This window comes from Rattus norvegicus, chromosome 15, assembly GCF_036323735.1.
Source record: "Rattus norvegicus strain BN/NHsdMcwi chromosome 15, GRCr8, whole genome shotgun sequence".
In the NCBI taxonomy this organism is placed as follows: Eukaryota; Metazoa; Chordata; class Mammalia; order Rodentia; family Muridae; genus Rattus; species Rattus norvegicus.
Window position 1 is genome coordinate 86,453,391 of NC_086033.1, and position 22,565 is coordinate 86,475,955.

Below are 22,565 nucleotides of genomic sequence, written 5' to 3' on the forward strand. Positions count from 1 at the left end.
GAAGATACTACTGGACTGTGAAGAGAAGGAATGTTTTAGGATCTGAGTTAGACAAGTACATCTGAGGAGATGGACAGGGTTATTCATCTGGTCATTCACCAGACATTTGGGTAAATAGTTAATGGAAACAGGAAGTACAGAAAGAAAAAAAATTTCAAACAAACAAAAAAAAAACTACTAACAAGAAAATAAATGGGCTGGAGAGATGGATCAGTGGTTAAGAGCACTGACTACTCTTCCAGAGGTCCTGAGTTCAAATCCCAGCAACCACATGGTGGCTCACAACCATCCATAATGGGATCCGATGTCCCCTTCAGGTGTGTCTGAAGACAGCAACAGTGTACTTACATACATGGAATAAATAAAATAAATCTTAAAAAAAAAGAAAATAAACAAAAATATTTAATCAGATGGGATATTTCTCTTATTGTTCAAACTAAAAGAATTCAGTATTTTTTTTGTTCACTATAAAAAAAAATGTCCCGAGAGTATGAAAGGTATAAATGATCCAGTATCAATACCTGTATAGATGGATAAGTGGATAAGGAACCGAACACTTAGGATTCTAAAAGGTAAGTCCCCTTCGGTCACTATTCACAGAAAAGCCCTGCAGGTTCTAACTATGACTACACCGAAAGGAAAGGACAGTCTTACCATCCACAGCAAGAGCTCTGTGCAACAGGTCCTTGGCAGCCCGGACAACAGTGCTTACCACAGAGAGTGCTCTGCTACAGTTTTTATCTTCCTCGTTGGCTTTACTTACAAGCTGGGACTGTAAATCTCCATCAAATTCACTCCTGGGACATGAATAAGTATGAATAAGTTTACACTGGGAACCTGAGGCATCATATTCTCATCAGAAATCTCAGTAACTAAAAGTGAAAACAATTCCAGTTAGGACAGTCTACGTGGGATTATGTTAGTTTAGGAAGTGATAAAGGCTGTGAATAAAATACAAAGCGGACTGTGAAGTAAGGGTGTGAGAGTCTATGTTAGATTATGTTGCTATTTGTCAAACTAATAGTTAACAAAGACCTGAATTGTGTTTAAAAATGGGTCTGTGGAAAATGTGAGAGAAGGGTATCTGGACAGGGAGAGGATGCAGACACACATGGGTCAGCCATGGGTCAGACCACACGGAGGCTGAGGGCACTGTAGCGAACTCCTACGTCATCACAGTCAAGAGAAAACTGAGGAGGGGTGGAGGTATGCCTTCCTTCCTATCAGAGAACGCTGATTGCACTGTGGAGAGCTGACTGTAAAGGGCAGGAGAGAAAGAAGAAACACTGAGATAGGAAGCGATGAGTATTTTAAAGTTAAAGGGATTGGCAATCCGCAGTCCAATCACAGGAATGATAGGAGAAGTCCTATGTAGAGCACTTTACAAATACGTTTGTCAGAAATTGCCATATTAGATGCAAGAGAAAGAGACATCTAGAACAATAAGGTGTTTGGCTACAACTGGGTGACTACTACGGGTCCCATGAAACCTACATCTATCAGCCAAGCACAGAAAACATCCTTAAGGAGGATATATGGTATGGTGATTGAAGGGTGTTTTGTTACCTGGAATCCAACATCCTATGTATAAGCCCCTCTATCATAAGTCATTACAAGTGAGATCTGGGAACAATGTTTAACCCCTCAATACCTTGGACCCCTCTTCTATGAATAAGGACAGCAAAATTCCCAATATGTGACTTAGCCAAGGCAAACATAAGTGGCTCTTTACATACAACATTGGTGGCTTGATGCAAAGTTAGGTTGAGGGAAAAAGTGGTTAATAACATGAAGATTATAGATAAATTATTATATGAAAAATCAGACACAATGAAAAATGTATCTATAGGATTATTTTCCCTCTAAGATTACAATTTTGTTTTCTATCACTAAACCTTCCACACAGTTCACTAAACTACGCTAAGAAAACTCCCACCATTATACGGTCTAGAGGCTATACCTGAGCAGGTGAAAATAGCTTTACATGTAAAACTATTCTTCAATTGGATAAAAGAACCAAGGCAATACCAGTACCTGGACAGTCAGGGCTGGGTTACTTACTTTAAATACTTATTTAAAAAATGAGTAAGTTCTACTTGTATTTTAAAATATAATCAAGGAATTAAAATGTAACATCAGCAACATATATAGCAGTGCAAAAAAAAAAAAACCTTTAGTGATATTGAAAGAATGAAAATTTAAAAGCATTCACCTTTATAATTCATACTGAATTTATATGTTAAAATGAGGATTCCTCGCAGGAAGTGGACTAAGTAGGAAGATAAACTGTGTAATTTACTTTACCAACTTGGCAGCATTTATATCACAGTAAATGTTACCCACCACTTTAGCACATCGTTTCTAACTGTAAGTATGCCTACCTATAGTACAGTATCTGGGGAATTTGGCCTCTGGTTTGGTTGGTGCCATTACTGCTCAAGCTGCACGTGCTGAAGGTAAAAGTCACTCCATCAGGGCACTGGACGGTGGTCATTCCTCCATCGCCATTGGCTGTGCGGCTTCCGTAGTTCCTCAGACGCACAGCATACTTAACGTTTTCCTTCATGAGGAAAATATAAAGCATGTCATATCTGTTCACAATATAAGGAAAATACAGAAAGAACTCTAGCAGTAAACTACTAAATATACTAAAATATTGTGGTCTATAGATCATGTCATTAAATGAGTTTTTAATGAATTAATAGCTAATACTTATTGAATACCTTTCGATATCAGAATCTGTTCCAGATACTTTATATGATCTAACTGAATTAACTCAAGCGTCCTCAGTAGGTTAAGTATATTACTTGATAAATGAAGAATTTGATGAGACCCAGTTGCTAAACAACTTGCCCAAAGTAACAGCTAGAAAGCGGTGAGCCCAGTAGTTGGCCATCAACAACTACAGTGTGCCTGTGCTTCATTACATGCATGAAATGTTAGTCATAAAAATACTAATATAAGCTAATATTGTTCTGTCAGTTTAAATTCTTAAAATAATTTAAGTATGTAAAAACGTAATTGTGAAATCTAGTACACATTTATTTTGGTAGAAATTTAATCAGAGATACAATATGTATACAAACATAGAAAGAAAATCCGTGTATAACTGTCCAGAATATGGTGTGCAGGAAACAGAGCTGTACATACTCCTGCTTTGTGGTCCAGAAGGTGTTTGTATTTTTTTCATTTATTCTGAATATTTCATATTTCATTTATGTCAACACACAAACTGTAGTCATCTGAGAGGTGGGAACCTTAATTGAGGAAATACATCCATAAGATCAGGCTGCAGGCAAGCCTGTAGGGTATTTTCTTAGTGACTGATGTGAGAGACCCAAGTGTATTGTGGGTGTTGCCATCCCCAGGCTGGTGGTCCTGGATTCTACAGAAAGCATGCTGACAGGCCACGAAGGGCAGGCCAATATGCAGTGCTCTTCCATGGCCTCCACATATGCTCCTGCCTCCAGGTTCCTGCCCTGTTCAAGTTTCTGCCCTGACTTCCCTCAGTGATGGCTGTGGAAACATAAACCAACCAAACTGCTCCCACCCAGGTCCCTCACCATGATGTTGGTCAATGTGTGGAGGCCAGATGATAACACAGAGGCCCTGGAGCTACAGTTACTGGTGGGAAGAAGCCTCCATGTTGGGGGCTGGGGACAGTCCTCGACGAGATTATTATGTGCTCCTGACCACGACGCACCCCTAACCCTTAAAGTTATTTTTAATGAAGTCCCTGATGAGTCTACTTTACACTTTAACTTCTATTCCAAAATGGTATTTCCTCACCTGCATCAGATCCACTTTATTTTACCTTAACATTAATATTTACTTTAATATATTGCATCTACCTTGGCAAATGCTTGTATTTAGAAAATAAATATAAAGGATAAATCTTAATATTCTTTTATTTATATTATTTATGTTATGTGTGTAAGTGTTTTGCCTACACATACGTATGGATTGCACTGTGAGCATCCCCAATGCCTGAGTGGTTCAAAGAGTAGTTAAAGCAGATTAAACTGAGGAGAAGCCATAGTCAATGCTGAAGTGCAAAAAAGAAAAAAAGGTATTTTTATTTTTAATTAGTATACATGGATATCTATGTGGGAGTATATGCCTGTGAGTGCAGGAGCCTGAAGAGGTCAGAAGAGGGCCCTGGGTACCCTGGACCTGACGTAACCTGTGCTTGTAAACCACTCGACATGGGTACTAGGATCCAGTCTTAGGTCATCAGCAAGAGCAGTACGCGGAAGCACCGTGCACCCTTTCCAGCTCTATTCTTCATTATCTTTAACCGTGTAACACTACCTCTGAGTTTAAAGAAATGCGGTTGAAATTACCTTTAAAGGAACAACTTTGTCAAGTCTGATTTCAGCTATGTCACTGGGTGAATCGTCGGTTGTATAAGTTCCTTTAACTAACTCTAGGGATGTCCATCTGTGAGAATGAGTTGAATCTCCTGAATGCTCACTCTAAGAGAGATATAAAAACAACATGTACAAGATGGTTACCTTTATGGTAGGAACAATTCTGATTATAACTCTTGCATGTCTTCTGGTAGTTTATTGACTTGTATAAGAAATTGGTTATGGGCAGTGAAGAAAGCTCAGCAGGTAAACAAGCCAGACAGCCTAAGGTTGATCTCTGAGATCCTCCACAAGGTAGGGAAAACTGGCTCCCACCACTGCTCGCTGATCTCACATATGCAACTCGGCATGTGGATGCATGTATGCACACACACTCGCATACACAAATAAATGTACCAAAAAATGAAATTAGTCATTAGCCTTTTTTTATACAAACTGAAGAAAAATTTGAATTCTCTAAGTTGTTCCCTTTTATCTTGTTTCTGAAGAGATTAAAACATAAACTGGCTAGCACCAGCTTCAGTTTGGAAGTAACTGAACAGTTGAAAGCATCTGAACACTGGGAGTATTTGAAAGACTGGAGGCTAAGCCTAATGAAGTAGATGTTAATTAAAATTAGTGCTCAAAAGAGCCAGTCAAATAGATGCTATTACAAGAAATTTATTTGTTGTTTTCTGTCTCATATTAAAGACACTCTGTAAAAATTTAAGCACTTGAAATAATTTAATATTAGAGAAAAATACAGTTATACCAATCAATAAACACGATCTTTAGTAAGAATTTTCATTAGTACTTTGATAAAACTGTGTAGCCTTTGTTAGAAGAATTAATATTCACCTAAACACAGTTCTAGTATCATGAAAAATGACAAAAGCAAAAATAAAAAATTACACAAGATTTGTAATAAAAGGCTTAGCTATGTACTTTCTAGTTTATAATTCCATTTGAGTCCTCTCCTTTTCTGTAATAAATAAATAACTAAAATAAATAAAATAAGACAGAAGTGAAGTGAAATGCTTAAAAAAACCATTATCTTTTGATTCCAATTTAATGTTTGTATCTGTTAAATTTCTGAAGGTTTGAAGTCATCGCACTATGATGATGGTAAACTCTGGTAACTACGCAGCAAGAAAAACGCTTCCAGAGTGACACTTACATCATCAACCAGCACCTCCAACTCGTACTCATGTATACCTCCTCCTCCATAGACAGAGAAGCCCACAACGACAATCCCAGGTTTGTCTACTGCAAAACAGATTGCATCAGGGGAACCATTTCCAGTGTTCCAGCTCCTTCCCTGACTTGTTTTTGTGAATCGGTTAGCACTGGCTTTTACAGAGTGAAGAGAATTAAGTCCATCAACCTGTAAACAACACATACAATTCCATTAACAGTTGTCAACCTGAGTATTATTGGAAACAACTGAAACAAAATATTTAGTGGAGACATCTTAGATATTAAACATCTATTTGAATGATGCATTTCAGAATAAGGTAAGATTTTCAAAATCAACTCACAATCCTTTTTGGGAAAAAAAAACAAAACAAAACAAACAAAAGAGAACCATCAAAATCAGCTAAAACATCCAGGTAAGTTATAAAACATAGTTAAGAAAAGCAGTGGAAAGAGGAAAATAACAATACTTCACAAAACGTTTCAAACATATAATATTTGATACTTAAATTTTGTTACAATGGCTCCAGAACAAGATGTGTGATTTCTACCCAGGGGATTTAATACAATGATCAATTAAGAAAGACCTGATTGCAAGTACATACACTAGGGTACAGGTAACACAGAGCTCCCGCTCAGCTTTTACATGAATCTGTACAAGTAACTGTATGCAGAGCAAAGCTACTGAGCTTCCTGTTCTTTAAACACCTTGCTTACTACTCCCCACCTGACCTCAAACATTATTTATCACTGATTAATGAGACAACTAGTGCAAGTTCACAGAGTTGTGTAATGAGGCGGATAAGAACTTCGTCTAGAAGACGACATGTACTTTAGATACAGTGACAACCTGGATCGATTAATGAGGAAGCAGCTAAAGATGGGATTGGAATGGGTAATAGTATTTGCTCTGTGATCATGGAGACCTGTGGTAAAGGCAGCACATTAATAATCCCAACAGTAGGTGGTACACAAGCAGATGTAACCGGAAGCTCTCTGACCAGTCTTACTAATAGATGAGTTTCACATTCAGTGTGAGATCATGTCTCAATAAATATGGTTGAGAAGGACCAATAAAGATACCTAACATCAATCTCTGGCTTCTACATATATCCACACATTGCGGGGCATACCTATATGTTCACACACATACATGTGCATGTGCATGAGCATACACATGCACACACACAAACACACACACACACACACAGACACACAGAACAAGAGATTGAGAGTGAATTTTAAAACGCAAAAATAAAAGGAGTAAATCATAAAAGAATAGAAAAGCAAAAAACTGATTTTTTTTTTATTATTTTATGCAAGAGTACACACAGAAGCCAAAGGACAGCAGGTGCTTTGTTCTATGACTCTACCTTATTCACATGAAACAAGACCTTCTCCTTAAATCAGGAGCGAGACTGGCAGCAGAAAGAGCCAAAGATCCGTTCTAAACACATATTCCTGCCCTAATTGGAAATTAATGTCTAAGAATCTAAAGTGTGTGAATAAACAAATGACATGGGAAGGTAAGTGCGTCTGCTGACTGCTCTTTATCATGTTGAAGAAGAGTCTTTAACTAACTGAGACTAGCCTGGTCTTGCTTCTGCTTCTTGAGTGCTGGGAGTACAGGCATGTATAGTGAGTGATACAGGAAAAAGAGGGCAAGGTTGCTTTGGGACAGAAACTGACAGGAAATGACCATCAGAAATAAGCTTCATTAATGCCTAGGCCTTTTACACAGGCCTTGGTCAGGCACTGAGGTAGGGACATTAGAAAGAAGGTGTATCATATCAGGGACAGTATGATGAGGCTTTAAAGGGAAAGAGGGGCTTCACTAAGCTGACCAAGTCAAAGAAAGGATGAAGGGGTAGATGGTGTGGGGAGACCAGAGGAGAATCTTCAAAGGAATAAATCAATCTCCTGAATGAAAGAAAATACCTGATTGTGTGTGTGTGTGTGTGTGTGTGTGTGTGTGTGTGTGTATGTAAGAGTGCTGAGGAAAAAAAAAAAGCCATAGCTTAGCTTCCTAACTTTCCCACATGGAGGTGTAGGGGTTTTGGCCTGACCTCTTTATGAGATCTCTCAGCCTAGAGTGACCAGTATCTTAAAGAGAGCAGCTTACGATTCTACAGAATCGGGTGCCTGTTTATTGTCCAGTTTTGAAGTATAGCTCCTTACCTCAGACCCTAGGGCCGATGCAGTCAGCTCACTGACAATACTGGCCAGGAGTCCGCAGGTGTTGGAGACCAGGTGTGAGGAAAACAGCTCACTCTCCCTCCGAAGGCTATTTCTCACCGGAAGCACAACAATGACCAGCATCTTCTCCAGCACTTCACGGAAGCTCGTCATCCCCGAGATGTTCTCTTCACTCTATAGGCAGGATACGGGAGAAGAGAAAGGCAAAGGTTTGCCTTACATTCTCCCACAGGAGTTCTCTGTGTATAATTCTTTCCACATGATACCCTAAAAAACTAGACCTGAATTATTTCTTTTTGACTAATAATTTACAAGATATGTGTTTTATTAACTTTGTGATGTTTTCACATACTTTCTTATTTTAACTATATGACAGTTTAAAAATGTGTCTACGTGATTGATAACTCATCATCCTATTTAAAATTATTTTTCTACAAGACTTCAGTAAAATTTGTCTCTATAAAAATGGTTTGTACATTATGCAATTCCTACACAGCTACTCCTTTTTTTTTGGTTCTTTTTTTCGGAGCTGGGGACTGAACCCAGGGCCCTGAGCTTCCTCGGTAAGCGCTCTGCCACTGAGCTAAATCCCCAGCCCCACAGCTACTCCTTTTACAACTATTATATTAAATTTCTGAAAAACAAAACAAAAATCCCAATTTCTATCAGTAGAAAATTCCATCTGTGAAATTTGAATTTTAAATTCTAAGAAATTAGAATTTCATTAAAACTCACACTCCAAAAATATTTCCCCCAAACACTGAAAAGATCATTAACCGCCTGCTTTCCCACATGAAGCTCTGTCCTCCATCACACTCTCCTGCACCTCAGCCCCGAGAGTGGAATGAGGCACATTTCAGTTCAGTAGAAGGCACAGGAACCAGTTAGTCCCTCAGTCTCACCACACAAGACTACAAAATCACACAGTCTGCTTGCTATCCAGTTGTAATTCTGCCATCAAGACTCAACTGTAAAATATTTTCTGAAATATTTTTGGAGTGTGACTTTTAATGAAATTCTAACTTCCTAGAAGCATTATTTGTTATCACTTAATTTTCAAAACCACATTCTTAGTTCCTGGGTAAGTTCTTTCATAATAATTATATTTCAGCTTTATACATAAAAATATTCATGAACAAAGTACAGTTTAAATGAACAGGGGCCTAGAAGCCAAGTCATTTTCTGCTCAATCAAATCTAGCAATGAATCGCCCACTTAGGAATCACAGTCTGTCTATCAGGGCTGTCATCAGTGCAACTCACTACTTACGTCCTACACTACAGTCTTAATGCTATACAGAAAAGTGCCTTAAAATGGTTTTGTTTCATATTTCAGTTAGTCTATTACGTTCTGAATAAATTACTATATGTTCATGAATTTCTATACTAATGATTTCTAGGAATTAAAACAATTCATTTTTATTTAAAACTCAATTTTAGTTTTTTCTTTCCATCTTTCCATTCTCCAGAAACTTCACCTTCCTAGAAAGTCTGCTTTGAAAAACACTCAACCGCTAATGATACATCATAACCAGGAAACTTGTGGAGCTTCCTTTAGGAGAGAGTAAGCCTGTTTCCTTTCTAGTTTGTAGCTGTCAAGAGAGAAAAATACAAGATGCTGCTCTAACAACAGTTTGCCAATATGACATGTCAGACAGCAACATGTCAAATGCAAGGCAACACTAGCTTTCTACATGACTTTTGGCAATTTCTAATAACTCTTTAGATATTTTCCTTGATGTAAGAAAATTCTACATTGGAGATACAGCACATGCCAACAGTTCTAAGACTTGGGAAACAAAAGCAGAAGAATGCAAGTTCCAGGTAATTTAAGATACAGGAGAAAAAGAATCATTCAGTACTAAAAAATTAGACTGGAAAAATAATCATGACCATAAGTGAGAAAAAGGAAGTATATGCCTGTGTTTGATTACTGATTATAACTTTGTTCATAGACTATATAAGGTAAGGTTGCAAACATATTAAATATTTGAGAAATATTTATTTAAATAATACATGAACATTTGAAAATATATATGTATTTATAGACATTGTTGATCATACTCTACAGCAAAATGTTAAAATGTACAATCTCCAGTAGGAGAAAATGGGGAAAATGACGTAATTCTATTTTAATTAAGAATGTATAAAAATTTTAAGTTATAGAAAAAAGTAGTATATTTTCAAAGACTTTAAACACATACTTGATTACTAATTACTACACTAGTATTAAAATATACAACTCTAATAGTAACTCGTAAAGAAAATAACAGAATATCCATAAATTCATAACCCGTGCTATTGTATCTCAGTATTCTTTTCCAATAAGTATCCTTTTGCCTAGACATTTTCTGTAGTCACCGCTCTTTATATACATTTACAAGTTTTACAAATTTGCCTTGCTACTAGGTGTGAGAGTAACATTTGGAATGGCTGAATTATGTCCTATCAAGTTAACACACCAGAGTCAGCTATTTCACTGAGCAATGAACACTTAACAGTCTAATTAAGGTTTCTAACCTTTCTTTTTAGCAAATACACACACAGCTTCAGTTTTCCAATTATTCCTTCCATTCCCTCTGAAAACACTGACAACAAACAATAGCGAAATGACAATTTTTCACCTAAAAATATCTGTTAGTTTGTAGACACTCAATTCAGAGTCTGTAAATTTTTTTACCATTTCAATTATAACCTAATTAAAACTGCAGTAAATAAGTGTGCAATAAATACTTGCTAAAAGGTTAAAAAAGATACTTAGAATAATTTAAATTGCAAACAGCCATCTATAAGGTTAAAGGTTTAGGTTAGTATATTTATTCATAATCTCACCAGCACTGAAATTTAAAAGAAAAATTTTTTAACTTTTTCTAATTTTCTAGAAACAAGTTACTATCTTAGTATTTCTTTCCCTGGCATTTATTAATAATAATTAATAAGTCTGATGTTTTCCAATTCTGGCTCTTGAATTACTTTAAGTTTCTACTGGGATCCTACAAAGATACGTGTCATTGTTTTTTTATTTTATAATGCTTTCTAACAATGCAGGAGCAGTTACTAAATAATGTTTAACATGCTAGCATATTTTATAAAACCCATTTCATGAAAGTTACTTATTTATGTATTTTCTCCATTCATTTATGTTGTGTGTGGATGTGTATGTGTGAAGGTGTGTGCACACACATGTAACAGCCAGAGGACAATGTGTAAGCGCTGGCTCTCTGGCCTGAATCACACTGAAGCCGTGCTTGGCAGCAAGCACCTTCCGCACTGTGCCACTTTGCTGACGCTATTTAGAACACAAAAAACTGCTTATGCTATCTGTAACTTACTTTCTTCTTTTTACCCACCCCTCACAGAGTCCCTCCTCTCACTCTCCCTCCCTTTCTCCTCTGAGAGGTTGGTACCCATCTCTCCCTGGGTATCCCCAACTTGACACATCAAGACTCTGCAGTGTAACTTACTTTCAAACCCATGAACAATAAACCATATATGTATTTACTGTCTACTCACATTTTAGAGGACAGTTGTCATTTAGAACGACTCAGAAGACTACTCACTGGAGTGGTTTGAGTTAAGAATGATGACCCTCATAGGCTCACATGACTGAATGCGTGGTCCCCAGCCAGTGGAACCATTTGGAAAGGATTAGGAGATAAAGCACTGTTGGAGGAGGTCTGACCTTGGTAGAGTAGCTGTGCCTCACTGAGGGTGAGCTTAAAGGTTTCAAAAGCCCACACCAAGCCCAGTTTCTCTCCACCTACTAATGGTGGATCATGACGTAAGCAGCTCTGCCAGGCCTGCCTGTCACCATGCTTCCTGCGGTGATGATCATTGACTAGTTACCCTCTAGAGCTGTAAGCAAGCCCCCACATAAGTGCTTCTTCTACAATATAGTTGCCTTCGTCATGGTGTTTTATCATGGCAATGAAATAGTAACTAAGATTTTTTTTTCACATAAACATGAGAATTAGAGAATAGCTTATTCTGCAACAGATAACCATTTGTTAATCATTTGCAAATATAATAACTATCAATAAAGAAGATGAGGTACTAACTTGTGTATGTTTCTACTTACTGTAAGAGATTTCCACAAAAGACATACCTGGCTGAGCTTTTCCATATGTCCCACTAAAAGAGGAAAACGATGAACTAGTGTTGACTCATTCTCTGTGCTGACTTGCTTAACTATTGATCGCAGCAACACTTCGCCATCATATGCAATAGGGAAGAGAGAAGTCAGCTTCACAGATGTGTGACACAGAGCGGACATAACAGCTGCCAGGAGCCGGCTACTAGATGTCTTAAAGTTTGCTTCCTGGATATCCTTTTAAGAACAAAAGTAACCCTTAAAACTTCACCAGTGTAAACCAAGTTTCTTTATACATACCAAAGTACATATTACTACTCAGTCATTTAAGTGGCTTTAATACTGGATAATACCACATTGATACATCACAACAAAATTAAACCAGTAATTAAATCATGTTCTTTCTAGCATTATTTCCAATGTGTTAAAGGACTGCCATTAGAATCTATCAAACACAGTCTGTAAGCAATGAAACTACTTTACACAAAAATAAACAATACGAATTGCACTTTTGTAATACCATTTTACACCATTTTACTCGGGTCATAGAATTATGTTATCATGCACCAGTTTATTTAGAAATCTTAGCTCAACTGTCTATTTTTTCTGATTGTTTAAAACTTATCAACCAAGGAAATCCTAATTCAAAAAAAAATCATACATACACTACTTAGCTCTTCAAATATTTGTGCCATCAGTGAAGCATAAAAATACAGCAGTATGTCAGTTTGAACCAATGTTGCAAAGCTAGCCTAGCCAGGCAATACTCTTCTAGGGAACCACTGGTAGAATAAATACACGATCCTTCTTACATGGATCAAAGTACACTGGGATACCACTGTGGTAAAGAATCAGGAAGAGCACGGTAAATAAAGACTTGAAGCGATCAATTCTGTTATAATATTAAATGAAAGTGGCGAGAACACATAATATGTGTTCCCAAGCTTGAGGGAACATTCAAGACTTCACGGTTTAGGAGGATTTTAGCTATAGCTTGTTCTACAACACAGTATACTGCGTTCCAAACGAAGGAAGTATTCAATATTATTTTAGCACCAAGTAAGATGTCAGTTACAGATTGTGCTTAAGATCCTTTATCAGGTTAGATGTTTCACTACATTCTTGTTTACAAGTTTTTATTGCCGATTAACTGCTAACTCTGGTGAATATATTTTGAATAGCTATTGAAAGTATAGGATGATTTTCTCTTCATTTAGTTAATATCATGAACTCTTTTTTTATCTCCAGAACTGGAAATTGAACTCTGTTAGTGGTAGGAAAGCACTTTACCATTGAACCATATATCAGAACAATTAATTCTATTGATTTAGATGTTAATCCTGCATTTCAAGGTAACACTACCCTATTCAAGATTTTGAACTCAACAGTATTATAAGAATATATGTGTGTATCTTAGTGGTATTTCTCCAATATTTATTCCCACAATATCAGTTAGGTTTTGGCATATCATTAGTTATCAGTTCCCTTTTCTGAATGAGTGTTAAAGATGTTATTTCTTTACAAATGTTTTAAGAATGTATGAATGACAATATCCTAGTTAGGAATTTTGTTTGTAACAAATTTTAAAGAATGAATTCCACTTTTTTAATGGACAAAAGGTAAATAAGATCTTCCTTTCCTCCTTACTTTTGAGTTAAGGTCTTGCTAGGTAGCCATGATTGGCCTGGAACTTACCATGTACACTATACTCATTAAACGTGCATCTGAGTGTTTTTCCTGCGTGTAAGACTGTGCACCACTTGGGAACCTGAAAGCTTCAGAAAGCCAGAAGAGGATGTGTGCCATGGTGGAACTGGAGTACAGCTGGCTGTGAGTCCCCATGTGGGCACTGAGCATTGGATCTGGATCCTCTGGGTAAGGAGTCAGCATTCTGAAAGGCCGGGCTACCATCCCTCCCACCCTGACTGTACAGTTTTAATCTCTTAACTTCTGCTGGATTGTCTATATCTAAGTATATGATTTCTCTTAGCGAATAGTCTATGTGTATTGGGAAAATATACATTCGGTATCTGTTTATTATAGTTTATAAATGTCAGTAAGATTAATGTAGGGATCGAGATGGCTCCACTCAGCAGGTAAGAACATTCCCCGTTTTTCCAGAGGACAAATATTTTATACTCAGCATTCATATTCAGTAGATAGAACTGCCTAGGACTCCAGCTCCAACCGCCCTCCTCTCCTCTATTTAGCTGCATATATACATACATATAGGTATACGAACACATAATTGAAAATGAATCTTAAAGATGACAATGGTTTATATCATGGTTCGAATCCTCTCTACTGCTCCACCTCTGTCTGGCTGTATCACTGACTTCTGCAGCATGAAAGCTAAAGTCTCCACCCATCAGACTCCAGGTCTCCGTCAGCCCCATTGCTCTGCCAGGCATTTGTGAGGGAATGAGTGATGTTCACGTGACCTTCACTCATTCCCTCTTCCTGTTCTTAGAACAGGAAAGCTGTGCTGGGCCATTTGGAGCTGTGCTTGTTCCCACACTCACTATATTCTTTCTCCCTCCCTCTCAAATAATCTCACCCACAGACTGAAAGAAAAAGTGGGCACTTACAGAAGCAATTTTTTAAAGTTGTAGCTATAAAAGTTATGCATACCAAGTGGATTTCTAAATGGTCACTAGTAATTGATAAGGTAAAAAAAATATGAATCAATTTTCTTGCAGAATATTAAGCAACATATTTTATTTTCAACCACTACCTTATAAGCTTAACTTACCTGATCCAGACAGTTGAGCAGATCACAGAGGCAGGCCCACTGTAGCGCAGGGGTCGGGTAGAATGAGTGGAAGCAGGCAGTGAAGGTGTTATGGCACTCCTGAAGGACGGACTCTAGTAGACTCAAGGGCTGGCTGAGGTACCCCTGAGGGTCATTATCCAACTTCACCATGCAATGATCAACTCCTTCTGATAAAATCTTTCTTAACAAAGTTCTTGTTTTTCCAATGCACTCAGCTAATTTGCTAGTTTCTTCTACAACTGCTTTTCCTACAGCTTTGAGAAGATTAAAACGTGCCAATAAACCAAAGTGTATAAATGATAGTAATAATTCAGTCATTTATTATAAAATAAAAGTCAAACACCAAAACCAGAAATGAAACTGTTTAGAGATTAAGGGTGCTACAAAATGATTTTTTTAATCAACATAGAAAAAAAAATTTGCCTGACCTGATACGGGGTATATTTCACAGGTGTAGACACGCAATAACCGCAGACAGCAGGTCCCCACGAAGCGTAGTCGCTCTAAATCAAGGAGTGTGGCAGTGAACTGGAACCCCTTCAGCCCTCTAAGCTCTTCGACTCCTAAGACTAAGGTCGTCCAGCTCCAGTGAAGAATGCTCAACAGTGACTCAAAGCACTCCTGTCAGTGTGAGAGGACAGTCAGTTCACATGACAGCACAGTTGGACTGTGAACCGAGAATGGGGTCTGCACTGCACGAGTTAAGTTACAAGTTAGAGAAAGGTCTGAAGGGGCTGAAGGGGCTTGCAGCCTGATAAGAACAACAGTGCCAACCCACCAGAGCTCCTAGGGACTAACCTACTACCCGAAGAGTACACATGGAGGGACCCATGGTGCCAGCTGCATATGTAGCAGAGGATGGCCTTGTTGGGCATCAATGGGAAGAGAAGCCCTTGGTCCTGCCAAGGCTCAACCCCCAAATATAGGGAAATGTCAGTGGGGAAGGGGGGGCTGGTTTGGGAAGGGGAACACCTCATAGAAGAAGGGGGAGGATGGATGGGATAAGGGGGCTTATGGACTGGAAACTGGGAAGGGAATAACATTTGAAATGTAAATTAAAAAAATAACCTAAAAAAAAAAAAAAGAAATTACAGTTGGAGTAAAAGGGAACCATAGTGGAATGCCACTTTAAAGCTTACTTGAACTTCTTGCTGAGTTTTGGTAGCTGAGATAAATACCTGTATATATTTTTACATTTTCCTTTTACCTGCCTAGATAGTTTGTCTTCTAAATGTGGAAAAAAGAAGAAAAAAGAAATGACATAATTTATATGTTTCTTCAAAATGATAAATATATAACAATTTAAAGTAGTTTTGAAATATTATAAATCAGTCATACCTATCTACATATATATGTATATATATATATATATTTAAATGCATACTTAAAACTATAACCAATTTTTGAATTGACTAGAAGATAATAACAAAACACGCTATTTGGATTTTTAAGTTCTCAAGCATGGTTTGGCTCCCCTGAGGTTTTAGAAGGATGTCACACTGAAATGATGGCAAAGACTATAGAATCTCAGAAAGGAGCACATTGCTCCCCAGTGCTCACCAAGGACTAGATGACTACTGATATAATATAAAAAAAAATGGTAAATTTAAAATAAATGACTGAATACATGTGCTACATAAATAATTTCAATTACCTATTGACCACAAGGCCATTATAGACACATACAGAAATTACTGAAAATGACAATAACAGTATTGTTTTAATTGGCTATTTTATTTATTCACATTTCAAATGTTATTCCTTTTCCTGCTTTTCCACTCCGGATATCCCCATCCCATCCTCCCTGCCCCTGCATCTATGAGGGTGTTCCCCCAACTTCCCACCCACTGTTGGCATTCCTGTTCCCTGATACTGGGGCATCAAGCCTTGATAGGACCAAGGGCCTCTCCTCCCACTGATGTCAGACAAGGCCATCCTCTGCTACACATGCAGCTGGAGCCATGGGTCCCTCCATGTGTACCCTTTGGTTGGTGATTTAGTTCCTGAGAGCTCTGGTGGGGTCTGGTTGGTTGACATTGTTGTTCTTCTTATGGGGTTGCAAACCCCTTCAGCTTCTGCAGTCCTTTCTCTAACTCCTCCATTGGGGACCCTGTGCTAAGGCTATGAACATCTGTCTGCCTCTGATTTGTCATGCTCTGATAAGAGACTCTCAGGAGACAGCTATATCAGGCTCCTGTCAGCACGCACTTCTTAGTATCTCTAATTGTGTCTGGGTTTGGTGTCTGTATATAGGATGGCTCCTCAGGTAGGGCAGTCTCTGGATGGCCTTTCCCTCAGTCTCTGCTCCAATCTTTGTCCCTGTATTTCTCCCGTGAGTATTTTGTTCCCTCTTCTGAGAAGGACTGAAGAATCTGCACTTTGGTCATCCTTCTACTTCAGCTTCCTGTGGTCTGTGGATTGTATCTTGGGTAGTCTAAGGTTTTGGTCTAATATCCATTTATCAATGAGTGCATAGCAAGTGTGTTCTTTTGTGAACTGGACTACTTCACTCAGGATGATATTTTCTAGTTCCATCCATTTGCCTAAGAATTTCATGAGGTTATTGTTTTTAATAGCTGAGTAGTAATCTTTTGTATTTTCTATACCCATTCCTCTGTTGAAGGACATCTGGGTTCTTTCCAGCTTCTGGGTATTATAAATAAGGCTGCTATGAACATAGTGGAGCACCTGTCCTTGTTATATGTTGGAGCATCTTTTGGTTTGTATAGGAGTGGTATAGCTGGGTCCTCAGGTAGTACTATGTCCAATTTTCTGAGGAACCTCCAGACTGATTTCCAGAATGGTTGTACCAGTCTGCAATCCCACCAACAATGGAGGAGTGTTCCTCTTTCTCCCCGTCCTTGCCAGCATTTGCTGTCACCTGAGTTTGTGATCTTAGCCATTCTCACTGGTGTGAGGTGAAATATCAGGGTTGTTTTGATTTGCATTTCCCTTATGACTAAAGATGTTGAACATTTCTTTAGGTGTTTCTCAGCCATTCGGCATTCCTCAGCTGTGAATTCTTTGTTTAGCTCTGAACCCCATTTTTTAATAGGGTTATTTGTCTCCCTGCGGTCTAACTTCTTGAGTTCTTTGTATATTTTGGATATAAGGCCTCTATCTGTTGTAGGATTGGTAAAGATCTTTTCCCAATCTGTTGGTTGCCGTTTTGTTCTAACCACAGTGTCCTTTGCCTTACAGAAGCTTTGAAGTTTTATGAGATCCCATTTGTCAATTCTTGATCTTAGAGCATAAGCCATTGGTGTTTTGTTCAGGAAATTTTCTCCAGTGCCCATGTGTTCGAGATTCTTCCACAATTTTTCTTCTATTAGTGTCAGTGTATCTGGTTTTATGAGGAGGTCCTTGATCCACTTGTACTTGAGCTTTGTACAAGGAGATAAGAGTGGGCCAATTTGCATTCTTCTACATGGTGACCACCAGTTGAACCAGCACCATTTGTTGGAAATGTTATCTTTTCTCCACTGGATGGTTTTAGCTCCTTTGTCAAAGATCAAGTGACCATAGGTGTGGGGATTCATTTCTGGATCTTCAATTCTATTCCATTAATCTGCCTGCCTGTCTCTGTGACAGTACCATGCAGTTCTGTTTTGTTTTTTTTTAAGTCACTATTGCTCTTTAGTACAGCTTGAGGTAAGGGATGGTGATTCCTCAAAAGTTCCTTTATTGGTGAGAGTAGTTTTCTCTATTCTGGAGTTTTTGTATGATCTTCATGAGAAGATACTAAATTAATTGCTTAGCAGGGTATGTGTCTAGTCAGAAAAGTCACAAGTTATTTCAGATGTAAAAAGGCCAGTTCAGCTAGACATGGTAAAGTCACAAGCAACATCTTTACTTTTCCACTACTGAAAGGGTGCATTATCTTTGTCTAGACTATCTATAAACACCAAAATAAAAGCAGGTCTGAATTTATAAAGCTTTGCTGAGTCAGCCTTAGAATTAACACTCAACACTCAACAGCAAAGCTTAGAGGTTTAAAAGTAGCTTACCACGGAGACAGTTCTTGCAAAAGATCTCTTTAAAATGTGTACAGGCTCACTTGTCTGCTGTTTGCCTTTTGAAGTACTGCCATCACAGGTTGGGAGTCTGGTGGTAGAATATAGACAATATACTCTGTCCCAATGTCCAATGAAAAATTTTAAAGTACATTTTTTATTATCAGTAGAGTGCTCAGTTACCAAAAAAAAACCTATATAATATCCCCTATCCTCAAGACTCAAGGACCATAAGAGAAAAGGGGACAGAAAGATTTTAAGAGCCAGAGAGAGGTTTGGTGGACAGGAGCAGAACAGTGTCTTTTGGGCCTGACTGAAATGCTAAACTCATGGAAGACAGTGCATGTGTGGTTGCCAGGACAATACCAACACAAGATTACATAATACCAGCTGACATGCCAAGGTGGACGGGAGAAATCTCCCAATCCCACCCCAGATGAAGAGCTATAAACAATCAATGGCTGCTGAGAGTGGGAATGGAGTTTTGTCTAGGGAGGAGCTTCTGATAGGTTACACAATTCCAAGTGTCCAGCACTAAATGAATGAGATAAGATTAAATGAACTCAATAAAAGGTTTCATCCACCCACCTAGCCACCACCTAATAATAAAATATATATTATCTTAAGAAGTCAGAAAAATTACAGAAAGTCAAAAGAGGGGTATGAAGTGGTGCTAGGTTAAGGACAGGGTAGATCTGGAATGAATTAGAGGGTGAATATTTTCAAAATACACTGTGAAATTCCCAAAGAAGTAATGCAAATGATATATTAAAATGTACATTTGCCATAGGGAAATAACTTTAATATTCAGCATTAAAAATATAAATATCATGTTCCCTAGCAATGGCAGACAGTTATTCACCAGTAGTCCTAAAAGCTGTCTGGTGCAATCTGTATGTTCACAAAGGACTTCTGGGCTAGAGAGATGACTGACTCAGTTATTAAAAGCCACAGTTCACAACCCAGCAGATGAACAGTCTAATGTCAAAAATCAATGGCTATTTTAGGTAATATAAACACCAAAGATGCTGTCTGGATAAATTTGAGATTTCTAACATTCAAATTCTTTCAGTGATTGTGAGAAGATATGAAAGAGAGGGTTACATTTGGGGACTATGTATAGTAAGAAAAGCATTTTTTAATGGGGGTTTAATCTAGAAAAAGACAAATACTTTGAAATATGACATATGTCTCATTTCATGTTTGAATTACTGTGAATTAATTAAAATTCTTATTGCTAATAATATAATAAACAACATGAGCAATTTACTATTTCATTTAAAAGTAGAAGCTAATGGTGAGAGGTTTTTAAATGACTTCTATTACAAAATACTGTTGTAAGACTATCAGGACAGGGGGGCCAGAGAGATGACTCAGTGGTTGAGAGCACTGACTGCTCTTCCAGAGGTCCTGAGTTCAAATCCCAGCAACCACATGGTGACTCACAACCGTCTATAATGGGATCTGACGCCCTCTTCTGGTGTGTCTGAAGACAGCTACAGTGTACTCAGTAAAATAAGTAAATCTTTACAAAAAAAAAAAAAAAAAAAGACTATCAGGACAGATCTCAAGCAAATATTGGGGTGCTTGCCTAGCCTGTGTCATTCCCTAGGTTTAATCTCTAACAGAGAGAAAAAGAAGAGTCCAATAAGTTGATTAAGTGCACATCTAAAGTATTTTCCTATTCTAATTTATATTCTTTAAGACACACTATTACATTTTATAATTGGTATTAAAATAAAAAAGCAGATTAAAAACAGCTATTGGCATATCGCTATTGCTATAATGTTGATGCCGAATCATGGAAAATTTTGAATTAACCCTGATGCAGAAAATATTCATAAAGTATATTAAATATTCACAAAATTTTAACTAGCTATATTCCACCAGTACAACACTAATTTGCTCAGTGCTTGAATACTTTCTCCACTGCCCACTGCTGTACAACTTATGGTGATTTTATGTCAGCACAACACATGAGTAAGCTGTCAGTTAACTACAAAGTCAGTGACCTTTCATACCTGTAGAGCAGCTGAGGTATCTGACCAGCATTTACATCGGTGCCATTATTTGACTTCTTTGAACTCTTGAATTGGAAGATCACCCTGAAAGAGCAAGAAGGACTAGTATGACATCAAATTCAAGTTAGTAAGAAATTTAGTAAAATACCTTCACGTCTCATGCTAATGAAAACTACTCATTTGTTAAAATCAACCACAAGTCAAACACTCTTTAATTATACGCTGAATTATGAACTTGACGGGACTCCTGGATGAGGAGCCTCATGCCGCCCTGTCCTTCCGCTTGGTTTAGTCAGTGTTTAACTAAAGATTTCTACTTCAGAGCATAAAAGCGGCTTAATTAGATACATGTAGAAGCTTTAGCCTCTAAGTGTCAGGAGGTTCCACTTGGAACAAACTATATACAATAACTGGGTGAATTCAGTTATAGCAAAAATCCAACAGGGAACTGGAAGAGAAACATCCTACGGCTGATTTAACTTCCTGTAAATACTCATCAAAACAAAATTTACCTCATAAATTAGTATGTACCTTTTATACTACTATGTTCAAGAGAAATAAAATGAACTCAGTTTCTCTTACAAATTCATAGTATTTTCAAACACTAGGAACAGATTAGTAGTGTAGACAGAGGGCAGGGTTCTGCACATGGTAACCACACCATTACTCTAAGCAAATCATTTTTCCACTGTTTTTCTCTAATTTCCTGAGTATGAGTGGGGAAATAATTGCTTTAGAACTTACTGAGGGAATCAAATGACATACTGTAATAGGAAGTACTCTGTTATTTAGTGCAATGTGTACGCATGTGTGTACATGCATGTGCATTGTGCCCTCCCTTGTATATATGCATACACGGAGACCTGAAGTCTACCTCAATTACTGCTTCTGAAGAGCCAATCAGTGGTTTTTTAGGAAAAAGTCTCCCTGGGTGGTGGTGGCACATGCCTTTAATTCTTGCACTTGTATGGCAGAGACAGGAACTTTCTGTGAGTCTGGGGCCAGCCTGGTCTATAGAGTGAGTTACAGTACAGCCAGAGCTACACAAGGGAAAAAAAAAAAAAGGAGGGGGGGTCTCTTGTCTCTTGCTGGGTTGGAACTTTTCCAGTAGGCCAGGTTGTGTGACCAGCATGCTCCAGAGACACACTCCACTTGTCACTGCTCCCCGGGTTATGCTACCACATCGCAGCTTTCTACATGGATTTTATATGATAGAAGCTTTTTATCTTACAAACTGCATATATATAGTATCAATCTACATATCAAAACACTATATATAAAGTATGTATGCTCAATGAACTATATATGTTTATATATGCATATTTACACATCCTTTTTATGATTAGAAATTCATCAGTATCCTGCACCCTTCCTCTATGCAATTGTTAATTTGGTTATAAAGCTTTGAAACAATGTAATACAAATGCCATTTGATAAAAATAATGCACTCTTTTTTCCTTGTTCTGACTAGATTAATTCAGCATATTTGGTAATATATAAATTTAACTTTTAGCAATTATACTAATGCTGTGAGATTTCAGAACACTATCCCATAAACAAACAATAGAATTGACTAGTCAGATTGACCACTGCGCTTACCCGTCATCTGTGGTAATGGAAGCCTGTCCGTGAGAGCCGCAGTCACTGCTGGGACCTGACACTCGAGCCCATGCCACATACCACCATCCAGCTTGCAGCAGAACTGGCTCATCAAACATCATTGCATATTTTTCTCTAGAGAAATTAGGAAGTCAAACAACTTTGCACTCATCTGTTACCTGTTCTTTTCTTTACAGATTCTACAATATGCTTAAATTTTATAAAACTTTCAAATTAAAACAGGACAAATTTGAAACTGTTACAAAAACATTACCCAGAGAAGAGAATTTTCCCCTTAGTTTTAAGAACTATTTATTCAGCTAAGAGTTCT

At 37.8% G+C, this 22,565-nt stretch overlaps 1 protein-coding gene across 16 annotated transcripts in view; it reads right to left on the bottom strand.

Annotated features, from left to right (window-relative positions):
- The window catches only part of Mycbp2 (MYC binding protein 2), a 238,066-nt gene that overhangs the window by 101,330 nt on the left and 114,171 nt on the right, over positions 1-22,565 (bottom strand). For 15 of the 16 annotated variants that reach the window (XM_063274171.1, XM_039093195.2, XM_039093194.2 and 12 more), the window contains 11 exons: positions 22,235-22,369; positions 20,636-20,719; positions 18,609-18,705; positions 15,030-15,222; positions 14,581-14,855; positions 11,844-12,065; positions 7,722-7,913; positions 5,527-5,733; positions 4,344-4,475; positions 2,382-2,560; positions 655-797 (listed from right to left, as the gene is read on the bottom strand). In XM_063274171.1, the coding sequence (XP_063130241.1) occupies positions 655-797; positions 2,382-2,560; positions 4,344-4,475; positions 5,527-5,733; positions 7,722-7,913; positions 11,844-12,065; positions 14,581-14,855; positions 15,030-15,222; positions 18,609-18,705; positions 20,636-20,719; positions 22,235-22,369 (1,859 nt within the window). The remainder of the gene's footprint in view (positions 1-654; positions 798-2,381; positions 2,561-4,343; positions 4,476-5,526; positions 5,734-7,721; positions 7,914-11,843; positions 12,066-14,580; positions 14,856-15,029; positions 15,223-18,608; positions 18,706-20,635; positions 20,720-22,234; positions 22,370-22,565) is intronic. The other variant, NM_001106055.2, reaches the window with a different exon arrangement.